This window comes from Lipotes vexillifer, unplaced genomic scaffold (assembly GCF_000442215.2).
Source record: "Lipotes vexillifer unplaced genomic scaffold, Lipotes_vexillifer_v1.1 scaffold413, whole genome shotgun sequence".
NCBI lineage: Eukaryota > Metazoa > Chordata > Mammalia > Artiodactyla > Lipotidae > Lipotes > Lipotes vexillifer.
The window spans coordinates 901518-913956 of record NW_006769725.1 but is presented as its reverse complement, the minus strand read 5'-3'; the positions used below and the strand labels follow the sequence as shown (position 1 = coordinate 913956).

Sequence of the window (12439 nt, the reverse complement as noted above, 5' to 3'; positions counted from 1 at the left end):
TTGCGGAGCACAGGCTCCGGACGCGCAGGCTCAGCGGCCATGGCTCACGGGCCCAGCCGCTCCGCGGCATGTGGGATCTTCCCTGACCGGGACACGAACCCGTGTCCCCTAGCATCGGCAGGCGGACTCTCAGCCACTGCGCCACCAGGGAAGCCCACCAGAACGGGATCATTTTAAAGGGAAAGAAGGGCCCTAAGACTTGCTGGCACAAGTTTACCTACACTTTAAATTAAGCAATAATGGCTAAATTAAAAGTCACTTTATATAAGAGTTTAGAGATTAATGGAATTTACTTTTAAACTTACTTGGCAAATAATAAACTCTGAAAAAAAGAAAATCTTGTCTGTTATTGACAATATCACTTGATTAATCAATTGCTTTTATTTACACCTAAGTGTGATTTATTCTTCACAAAGGTGTATATACTAACATAGAGTTTAGCTAAAATCAAAATGTCCCCAAATTCTTAAGTGCTGAACTGAACATAAGAACCTACGATTAGTTGAGCCACTCGTTTGTAAACATAGACAGTTATCTCTGGTTATTTCCTCAAATTCATATCCTACCATAACAATTATTTTTTAAACACACTAGCAGAGTCTCTGATAATCAAAGTATCAACCCTATAGGTTCCATTTTAAGCATTTAAAAAAATATATTCTCAGGAAAATCTAAGTTCCAATTTACATTATGACCTTATAACTTTTTAAAGTTACTCTTTTAAATCTTTTATTTTAGAATATTCTATGTCTTAAGACACTTCATTTTCATACATTTATTTGCATTATATTTGATTCGTACTCTGCTCTAAAAATCCACAGAACAATTTCACATGGAGAGTTTTATTACGTAAATAATTTTGTTCTGTCCTAACAACTTAATTAGTTTAGAAAAAGCCCCACACTGTGAACTGCTTATCATACCGAACTCTTCCCTCTTACGAACTTTATAATGCTTTTACAAAATTGTTTAATGAATAGCATTCACTTTCACATGAATATTCAAATTCTCTATGTAAACCCTGAAAGGATCCACCATCTCAAAACTATCTCCAAAGTCTGTCTGTATAAGACACTGCTCCTGTTTCATTCTCAGCTATAATAACTAATACCTTAATTATCATCAGAACCAAGACCATTTAATATCACTGCCCCTAATCTTTTTTTCAAATAGGAAACTTGAACACAACTGTAATTCTTTTAAGAATCTTTATTGAATTTTTTTGGAACAATTTAGTTTGCTGGATCTCGATGCAGTTTATAAAAAAACGTCAGCACAGTTTCATATAAACTGCAATCAAAAAAGTAACTTGTCAAAGAAGTTATCTGAAGTTGCAAGTTATTTTTTGTAATATGCAGAACAGGAAAATGTAAGCATGCTCTCAGATGCAGGCGCTCCTGTGTGCTATGGAGTTACTTTGAAGAGCTTGCTAAGGTCTGCGGGCAGTTTATGGAATGCAATCATTCTCTCCACAATTTTGGTACATGAGAATAAAACTGATATTTATGAAATACGTCTTTTTCTCAAAAAAGTTGAGGCAGCTTTTGTTGAATGCTATCTGTGGGTGTACACTTGATAACCTTGAACTGTACTAAGAGAAACAGCCAGGAGGCCATGTTCATGCTGAAACTTGAAAACATCCCTCCAGACGTGTTGATTTCCCAGAAAAGGAAGAGGAGAAAACACTAAGCACAGTTGTCCATTGTCTTACAGTAGCAGAACACACCAAGAAACTTTACATAAGGGAGCAAATTCCCTTCACTGCTTTCAGTCAAGGTCAGTGGCAGCTACAGTGGAGAGTGGTGGTGCAGCAAGCCTAGGACAGGACAAAAGCTGAAGTCTACATCTCATGCATAGCTGTCCTTGTTCTGTCCTCGCGTGGTTCTCAGACATCCGAATTAGAACTGAGGTTTGTTAACCTGGGGTCCGCATTGATTTCATATCTGTAATGATACCCTTCCATGTGATCCCTGCAGGCATCTCTGATGTTATGCATCCACTTTTTTATCCCTTTGCGGTTCAAATACAAAACCAGTAGGAAAATGGCACCTATCAGGGCTAAAACAATACCCAGGAAGACATAAGACGTCTGCAGGGATGGAGGAAGGATAGGGTCACAGTCCAGGTCGGAGCTGTTGAGTTCCAAGAGGACCCGATTCCTCATTTTTTCCGGGAATGCACAGGTGAGCCTGGCTTTGCCCTGCACTACCTCTGTCTCCTTGAGCCAGGCCACCATGTCCGCCATGTGGCAGTCACAGACCCAGGGATTGTCGTCCAGGAAGACCCTGACGTGAGGCAGGCTTTGCAGCTCTGCCAGGGTGCCGTTGTGCAGGACCTTGAGGGCATTGTTCTCCAGGTGGAGGCTTTCGAGGTGTGTCAGGTTGCGGAAGGACACATAGGTCAGGCTCACCAGCGAGTTGTTGCGTAGGTCCAGGTGCCTGAGGCCGGGCAGCTGGGCCAGGACGTCGCGGGGCAGGTAGAGGAGGCGGTTGCTGACCAGCTCCAGGCGGCGGAGCCCGCGCAGCGCATGGCCCGCTCGCAGGGCCGCTGCCACCGCACCCTCAAAGCTCCGGTTCTGCCGCTCGGCCGCAGGGGGCACGATGCGGTTCAGGATCAGTTCCACCAGGGGGCTGGGGGCCGCGACGCTGGCGTTGCCGCCCGAGAAGGCAAAGGGGCTGAGGTCGGCCAGCGGGTTGTGGCTGAGGTCGAGTTGGCGCAGGCTGGGCAGATGCGCGAAGGCGCCGGCGCGCACCTCCTCCAGGTGGCTGCCGCTGAGGTTGAGCGTGGCCAGCTCGGCCAGCGGCGGCCGGCGGGCGAAGGCCCCGGCGGGGAGCACTGCCAGCTGATTGCCGGTGAGGAAGAGGTTGCGCACGTAGGGAGGCAGGTCCGCGGGCACCTCGGTCAGGTTGCGGTTCACGCACTTGACGGTGCGCGCCGCCTCGGAGCACTCGCACGCCGGGGGGCATCGGCCCGGCAGCTGGGGCTGGGCGGACGCCGCGGAGACCGGGAACGCCGAGGAGGTGGACGAGGACGCAGAGGAGGGGAGGGAGGACGACGAGACCCAGCCCAGGAGTACCAGCGCCAGCCGTGCCAGCCGCAGCCTCCCGTCCCCGGCGGCGGGGCCCCGGGAGCACCCCCCAGGCATCGCGGCTCGGGTCTCCCCGGAGCTGGGCCGGGACGCTGCCCGCTCCAAAGGTTCGGGAGGTTGGGCCCGGAGGGCGCGGGCCGGCCGGAAGCGTCTGGAGGAAACTTAAGTCTTGTGGAAGCTGAGGAGGGCTGCCGCCGCCGCCGCCGCTGCTGCCGCAGGAACTTGGCTAACCCCCTCGCCGCCGGGTGTCCCCCTCCCGAGGCCGAGTCCCCCGCCCCTTCCCTCCAGAAAGTACGCACGGCGGGTCGGGACGCTCAGCGCCGCGCTCTTCCTCCGCGCCTCTTCCAGCAGCCGCCCCCGGCTGGCACCTCCTCGCCTCTTTTGTTGGCGCCTCGCGCAGGATCCGCGGCGCGACCTGGGACAAGCGGGAGAGAAGCGTGAGGGGCAGTGGCGCCCGCAGCTCCCCGAGTGCAGGAACCGGCCTCTGCCAGCCAAGTCGTCCCCACTCGGTACCCGAGACCTCCCTCCTTTAAGCCCGTCCGAGCCTTGCCTCCAACAGCGCACCACGCAGATCCGTACCCCGGGAGAGGGGCGCGCGACCCGAGATGCCGAAGCGCAAAGTCTTCCGTCTGCTGCGGCCCCTACTATATATACCCTCGCAGCTCCCGCCCTCCTCCTTTCCCGATCCCACTCGTCCTGTCCCCCACCCTCCCCCGCTCCCCCGGCATCGAACTTCTCGCTTAATCCCCAGCGCCTCCCGGCCGAACTTCTCACTCTCCCAGGTCCTTCCCCCCACCGTCTCCGCAGACTACCTGCCTTCCGGGGTCTCCGCCCCCCGCCCGGACTTCTCCCGGCCCAGGTGAGGATGAGAGGGAAGTTTCATGCTACAGGAGTATTTTCATCTCTCAGAACCCTCTCGGATTAAGTGCGGGAGCGTATAGCTGGCGCCCCCAAGCCCGCGCCCCCGCCAGCCCCTCGGATCCGAGGGCATTCCAGTCATCTCCGAAAGGGAGGGGAGAGGCCGCGAACAAAGCGACGGCGGAACCCGGACCTGCGCTCCTCTCCTGCCCGAGGGCGGGGAGGGGCCCCGGAGCCGCCTTCTCCGCCACCTCCCCACAGCTCACCTCCGAGCGCGCCCGCCCGCCCCCTCTCGAGACAGCTCCCAGTCCCACCGGAGTCGCGGGGACTTCTCGGGTCCGAGCTGCGCGCCGACTCTCCTTGCACCCCAGCCCCAGGCCCAACCTCCGCAGCTGGGAAAAACCAATCCGGGGGGCGGGGGAGGGCAGGCCTGCCGGAGTGGCTGCTCCAGCCGCGCGGCCAGCCTCGGCGGACGTCGGTGGGGGGATTGAATAAAGGAGGCGAGGGGGGAGTCTGCGCCACGCACCTCCCTCTGGTGGAAACTGACGAGGAATGCGCCAGAAAAGGTGAGGGAATCCCTTCTTCTCCCCCTTCCCCGACATCCTATGGTGGCTCCTCGTTTTGCACACTGGACTTACCTTGGACAGGAACAAAACCGCTGGTGAATCTCGTGGAATTCGTCCTGATTCGGGCACTTATGGCAGTAACCGGGTAGATTTAGGCATCACAGAGCAACGCGAAGCAGCAGCGTAAAGAAGGGAGCTGAAAATGCACAGCGGCAGCGGTAAAACGCCCAGCAGCCTGCAAGGGAGTTTCGCGCGAGTCTTCCCACCAAAGTGATAACGTTAGACTGCCAACTTCAGATTTAGGTGTAATTAATGCGTCCCTACCTGTCCCGCCCCCGCACTTCTCCAGATAAGTTACGGAACTTGTGAAGGGAGAGAGCTAACTTTAAGAAGGGGGGGGGAAAGATTGGTGGAGAGGAGATTCACTCTTGATTCATGAGCTTTTCCCTTCCCCAAATTAAAAGCAGAAGGAAGAAAACGGCCGCCAAAGCGTCCTAGAAACAAAAGGCATACAGAGAGGACGTGAGTCACCCGGAAAGCGGACCCGCCCCGCTCACCAGATGTGGCAGCGATGTGTCAGTGCAAGTCACTTAAGATGGGAGAGCTCACGGGGTGGGAGTGGGAGGGAGGCCGCCTGGGGAGAGCAGAAGTTTGGTACCAATGTCTAACGCCCCAGGAGGCGCCAGGTAGGCAGGGAACCGAGAGGCTGAAGTCGGGAAAGGAGACTGAATGACTGAGTATAGGGGGGATTTGTTACATCAGAGAGGTTTGGGGTCCTGCAGGCGCAATCCTTGTTCTCTCAGTGACTCTGTATCTCCTTTCTCCCCATCACATAATTTCCCTGAAAGGATGAGAAGGTGCTGGTTATTCAAGGCTTGTTCATTTTAGAAAGAAAATGACAATTAGAGAAAACAGTTGGGGAAATTAAGATCTGGTAATATGAAAAGGATCGAATAAAGAATGCCGAAGTTTGTGCCTGTAACGTGTGCCTTTACTGTGAAAAAAAGGCCCCAACTCTCAAGTTGATTCCTTATTACTTTTGTGGGAAGAGATAGTCTGCAGAGCCAATAGCCAAAATGACCCAGGCAAGACCTGGAGGGGTTGGAGAATGCAACAATTTGTGCAGAAAGCCATTTTGTTCACTTGTATCTTCAGCACGTTTATCTAAATCTCTTTTTCTTGTTTTTAAATGTGTTTTTTAACCCGAACGTGAAACACTTTGACCAAAGAATCTGGAAAGCTGTAGTGATGTTCTGTATCCCGATGGTAGTTGGTGGTTACATAAATCTATACATGTGTCAAAATTCATAGAACTTTGTACACCGAAAAGAATCAGTTTTACTGTAGGATAACTTTTAAACAAAATTAATTACTCATGGGGAAAAAAACTGTCGTAATGCTCTGGCATGATATTAATTCTGGTTCTGTTCTGTTAAGGAGAGTGAGAAGCACTTTAGGATTTAGAAAGATACATTCTCATCCGATCTTAGAGTCAACCCGGCAATATAGATACCATTAGTACTATTGTCTTGTTATTCGTGTTATTATTCTGTTTTACAAATGAAAAAACTGCGGCTCTGAACTGAGAATAGCTAGCATTGACAGTGTCTTTTACTTGCCAAGCCCTGTGCTTATCACTTTACAGAAATTATCTCTTTTGTTCTTCCCATCAGTACTCAGGTAGGTTCTCTCACTGCAGTTTTAAAGAGGAGAAAAACTGAGGCAGGAATAAATTATATAACTTGTTCTAATGTGTGGTGGAGGTAGGGACCAGGCCCAGATTTGTCTGCTTTTCTTAAATAGCTCACATTCTGCCTCTGGGTAAAATTGAGGAGTTTGTGCAAAGTCCTAGTCTGTATCACTTAGGCAGAACCAAAGCCTCTCCCCTGGTTCTCTTTCTCCTGATTTTCTTCTACTTACCTGCAGCTGGCAGTTGGTTATGGCTGCTGAATCAGGACTCAGAAATTTGGGGTCATTTTTAGCTCCACCACTTACTCATTGTGTGGTTTCTGTATACCTCTGTTTCTTAATCTGTAAAATAGGACCACTAATAAAATGTTATGGCATTTCCATGAGAATTGAGATAACAGGCAACATTGCCTGTTTTTATTGTGTTCTTCTTAATTACTCGCCCTCTCGCCATTTACTGTGCACCCACCATATCCCTGTAACTGTGTTAGTGATAGGAATCCAAGGATGAATAGTGTAAGGTCTCCTTCAAGTAGAATTGCCAGATTTAGCAAATAAAAATACAGGACACTCAGCTAAACTTGAATTTCAGATACACGATGAATGATTGTTTAGTATGTGACTATGTCCCACGCAGTATTGGGGATGTACTTACACTAAAAAATTTTGTTCTTTACCTGAAATTCTAACTTAACCTGGCATCCTGTATTTGGTCTGGTGACAAAGGAGTTCGTAACCTGGTGGAAGAAACACAGAAACAAGAGCTTTCAATGCAGAACATTGAATGCAGTTTAGCATGTGTATCTTTCCAATCTCTCTCTTTGTATATATTTTACTTCTGTTTTTGCTATTTTTTATATGAATGGGATCATAGTATATGTATTATTCATGATTTTTTTAGTTTTAAAATAACCATATATCATTCTGTGTCCATACATATAGGTATGCTTTCTTCTTTATTTTATAGACTGCAAAATATTCTGTACTGTGGATTGTTTTACCACATTTTTTAACTGCCCTATTGAAAGACATTAAGATCAGTAACTACTTTTTAAAGAAGTTTCCTTCAAGTGAGAAAAGCTTACTAGGATCAGTTCTATTTTGATTGTCTTCAGCATCTAATTATCCGGAATTATCATACTTGCTTTACTCCTGACAGCTTGAAAATTTTTTTGTGCATGATGCTATTTACATGCTCTAAAGCAGAACAGAGAATTTCAGAGCACATTTTCCCCCATTTATTCTTCCATTCCAAAATAAAATAAAAGAAGGATCTGAATGTCCTAATGGAGAAGAACCAATCTAGTGTATTTCATAGGTCATTTTGTAGCCTCCAGGAAAATGTCTCTGCACTATTATTTATTTAGCACATTGTTTCTGCAGAAACCGTTTTTCTTCTGATGACCCAAAGGAAAGTCATTAGTAAATTTTTGAGATATTGCTGCTAAATCCTGGGAAGGCAAGGAATAACGTATTTTTTTAAATGATGGGCGATTATGGCTACCCTCAATAGTAACTGGAAGAGAGAAACCATGTGGTGCAGCATGGACAAACATCAAGGTTATTTAAGACTAGTTAATTTTGGTCTCTGCCTTAAATTAGCAAAGGAGTTGATAAAGGTGAACACTCTCAAGTCTAAAAAATTTCTAAAACAAAATCAAACATCGGTGAATGTCAAACACACATGTCCTAAAACCATGAACCAACACTTAAAACCAGAACAATCAACCTGACAGTCAGTTTGCCGGGGGGGGGGGGGAAATTATATATATATATTTTTTTTTTCACAAGTATGACTGAATTTGACATCTAAAACCTTTAGTTACTTCCATTTGACTAAAATACAAAATCTAGTTTGATATATATATATTTTGTTTGTTTGTTTGAGGTACGCGGGCCTCACACTGCTGTGGCCTCTCCCGTTGCGGAGCACAGGCTCCGGACGCGCAGTCTCAGCAGCCATGGCTCACGGGCCCAGCTGCTCCGCGTCATGTGGGATCCTCCCGGACCGGGGCACGAACCCGCGTCCCCTGCATCGGCAGGCGGACTCTAAACCACAACGCCACCAGGGAAGCCCTGGGGGAAAAAATATATTTTAATTGTTAATGATTAAAAAGAAAACTCTTCTCGTGCTGATTTCAAATCATTTGTGAAAGAAAGAAGCTTCTTGTCTGAGATATATAAAAACTAAGTAAAATACTAACTAGGGAATGGGTTGAAAAGGACATATTTGTTTCATGAGTCAGTACAATGGGGGTTGGAGCTAGCAAAAGAAAAATATAGCAAAGACATTTCAGGATTTATCAGAAATTAAATAAATACTAAAGAACAAGCTAAAAGCCTGTAAAATTGGAAAGATTAAACTGGATGTAAATTTGTGATTCTTCAAGGATGAGAAAACCTTGAAACGTAAATAAAACAATTATATAGCAATCTGCAGAACTTTCCAAATACTAAACATTACAGGATTATTCAACTTTAAGTGTATTTAACTTTTTAAGTCGTTACTGTATGCCCTCCACCTATTTGATGTTCTTGGGGTACAGAGGTAAATAGGATAAAAATCCCTGCCTTCAGATAACTCACAGTCTAGTGGTGAAGGCAGATTTCCTGACAGTTACAAAATATATGGTGACTGCAAGGGTCATGGTGGAGTGGGGAGACTGGAGAAGACTTCATGGGGGAAGTAATGCCTGAATTGCATTTTGAAGTATTAGTAGGGACTTGCTAGACAAAAGGTTGGCAAGTTGGTGAAAAGACTTGGAGAACTTGTTCAGTTCTAGAGACTACATGGGGAAGAGCACAGCACGCGTTGGAGAGAGTGGTACAAGGCCAGATTTGAAACACGGTGGGATCAGATTACTGCCCTCTATTGGAAAAAGTTTGATTTCATCCTATGGAGCTGGGGAGCCTGCGAAGATATTTAGCAGGGGAACGACGTGATCAGATGTGCATTTTACAAAGATCACCTCTGCAGTCTGTTTGAAGGGTAAGTTATAGGCAGAGAGACTGAGGGCAGGGAGAGAAATTGGGAGATCCAAGTGATGCGTGTTGAAGAACTAAACTAAAGCAGTGTTAAAAGATTGACAAGGCAGGAACAGATTATATAGACCAGTGGTTCTCAACAGGGTGACACTGCCCCTAGTGGGCATTTTGGATATTTGTGGAGGCATTTTTCTGGTTGCCACAATCATTGGGGAGAGCTACTGCCCATTAGTGTGTAGAGGACAGGAATGTTAGCTATCCTGCAATTAGAGAGACAATATCATACAATGAAAAATTATGCTGCTTCCCACATGACTTTCAAGTATCCAACTGGGCATTCTTGTAGGTGAAAAACCTGATTGTAATCATCTCAGCCTAGAAACAACTCCATTCTACACTTAAATTGCAAATAGTTACAAAATGGTTTTAATATACACTGAATTTTCCAGGAATGCAGCTACCATGTTCATTGGAGAAAAACTATTGTTTTGTTTGGGACTCTACCAAAATTTTATCTCTGACAGCTATGCCACTCGTGCTATTTGAGACACTAATACAACCCAACTGTATCAGTGTGCATTTGTATTTATTGCATTTACAGTAATTCTTATTTCAAAATGTCTAAGGTAAAGACAAACTATTATCTTTTCACTATTCCTTTGAATCTTAGTCTAATTTCTCTTAAATACTAGCCTGTTTATAAGTAGGTGGAAGTAAATTACCACTTCATTAGATCTTCTAGTATAGTTATTTATAGGTTATACTGCATGTTAGTTAACATTTAATTATGCTCCTCTTATTTCCCTCTTACATTATAGTTGGTATAATATATATTTTAAAATTTGTGTGAAGGTATGCTTTATATAAAGGGGCTTTATAAAATACTTGTTTTAAAAAGTTTGAAAGTAACCTGTATAGATACTTAAGAGGTAGAATCTATAAATCTTGGTGATTTATTCAATATGGAGGCGAGAATAGAGGCATTCATAATTCTAAAACATGTAACATAATAGTTTCTCTATTTTAAATGATGCCCAAGAGAAATCCTGATAACCCTAGATTGAAGAGTCAAATTTGACTTTAAGGAAGCTGAAAAATACCTAGAGTAAAGGATGGAACAGTGAATTTATTTGCTTGAAGAAGACCTGGCTTATTTGGTTGAAATTATTGTCTTTTCAAAAGAAATTGTGATAAATATTTAAATCAGCAGTGTTACCTAATACTCTTTTCCTAATGTAAATTAATTCAACTTTGAAGTTGACACTGAAGATTTTTCATTTCTCTAGTTCTTGCCCAAACTGGGTTCTAAACCAAAACTGGAATTCAGCCAAGCAGTGGGAACAGCTGCAATTGTAGCTACCATCCAAATTTAATTAATTTCAATTAAATGTAATACAGTTCAATAAATGTTTACTAATGTGGCTTTTTTGTATGGAATTCACTTTGTCTTCCAAACAGAGCCACCGCCAAAGCCAGAAATTTTCCTTAAAAATTTTCTAATCCTGGCACATTGACAGGCAATCTATTGCATGTCCATGGCAGAGGTTCAGCGGATAGACTTGGGTCAAAGATCAGATATATGACCCAGATTTCTCTAATCTATTTTCAGCAGATAGACTTGGGCCAAAGCTCAGATATATGACCCAGATTTCTCTAATCTATTTTACAAGTCTTATCCAGTGAGCTAAATCACATAGGTCAATAAGTTGCCTGCTAGCACTGCTTGAAATATTCAAAGCCAATAAGTGAATATTTATCAGATTTGGTTTAGCTCCCCATATAAAAGTCCAGGAAGAGAAGGCTGAAAATATTGTGTATTTTGGAATAGAATTTTATCACATTACCTTGGCAGTGAAAAAAAGAATGAAGTTAAAGAGTTTAGCTAGAGAGACAAAATCAAGCCAGCATCAAATCATATGGCCTGAACAGTGGGTGGGTGTTGAGTATTTGTTTTCTATATTTAATAACAAAATATTTTAATTCATTTAAAATGGTAGAATAAAGGAGTTGGGTGCAAAGGGCATGTCAGAGGATACCTATTATTGAACTTGAACAAAAACCTGCTGGAGGATTGTGTGACATCAGGAGGTACTTGAACCCACAAAATATTGGTGTGATGACATTTGCAAAGACGTGATATTCAAAATACTTTACAACTAGTATGGCACAGCCACTGACCAGTAAGTGTTCAGCAATCAGGGTGCCACCGTCAATGAGTAGTAGGGCCTTGGTGTTGCAAGCTGCCTGAATACAAGCAATTATATATATACTGAAGGTTTCCGATTCTCTTGGCACTCTCCACAGTACAGGCAATCATTAAAATTGTTCCATAACTTCGAAACTTTAAGGAATTGGAAATCTTCCTTAAAATAAGAAAATAATCAATAGTTATGAATAAATTGAGTTTATTCATTATTTGTTAGATTAAATAACTTTGGAGGGCATAAGTGCTTCTAGGCACTGTCCTGAGAACTGAGGATGCAATGGTGAATTAAACAGACAAAAGCCTTGTTTTCATGGAAACTTATTGTGTCCATCAGTTTATTAAATCAATTAACTCAAGTGTGGGAAATCTAGTTTTCTTTTTTAATTGAATTAAAATTCTGTTATTAAATATAGAAAACACATAACAACAGAGGATTGTATAACAAAAGCTTGTGTCTACTACTCAGCTTTACAAATCCTTATATCTGGTTTCTTTTTCAGTTTTCTTTTGTATATAATTAAAGTGAACAAATTGATAAGTTTTGACATATACATACATTCTTGAAACCATCATTCAAGAAAATTGACATATAACCCTCAAACGTTTTCTCATGACCTTTTATAATCTCTCTATCCACATGTCACCCTCACCCCAGCCCATGCAACCATTAATTTGATTTCTGTCACTATAAATTAGTTTGAATTTTCTAAAATTTTATATAAATGGAATCATACAGTATGTGCTCTTTTTTATCTGGCTTCTTTTCACTCAGCATAATTAATTTGGGATTTATACATGTTGTTATGAGTATCAATAATTGATTTTCATTTCTTTACTAAGTAGTATGCTATGATATAGATATAGGACAATTTGTTTATCCCTTTACCTATTGATGGACATTTGGACTTTTCTCAGTTTGGGGCTGTCGCATATGAAGCTGCGATAAACATTCACATTCAGGTCCTTGGGCATATGCTTTCATTTCTCTTGGGTAAATATCAAGAGGTGGAATGGATAGGTCATATGGTAGATTCATTAACTTTTTCA

General features: G+C 43.9%; 1 protein-coding gene across 1 annotated transcript; it reads right to left on the bottom strand.

The window, feature by feature from the left end:
• Positions 1-1226: 1226 nt before the first annotated feature.
• On the bottom strand, positions 1227-3498 carry TPBG (trophoblast glycoprotein). The gene has a single exon (XM_007445879.1). It carries the CDS (start codon positions 3143-3145, stop codon positions 1886-1888), a length of 1260 nt encoding a protein of 419 aa, XP_007445941.1. The 5' UTR covers positions 3146-3498; the 3' UTR covers positions 1227-1885.
• Between the last annotated feature and the right edge of the window lie 8941 nt (positions 3499-12439).

What these genes read in the sequence shown, in the direction of transcription:
- TPBG (XM_007445879.1), bottom strand. Translation starts at nt 3,145, where the DNA reads ATGCCTGGGGGGTGCTCCCGGGGCCCCGCCGCCGGGGACGGGAGGCTG.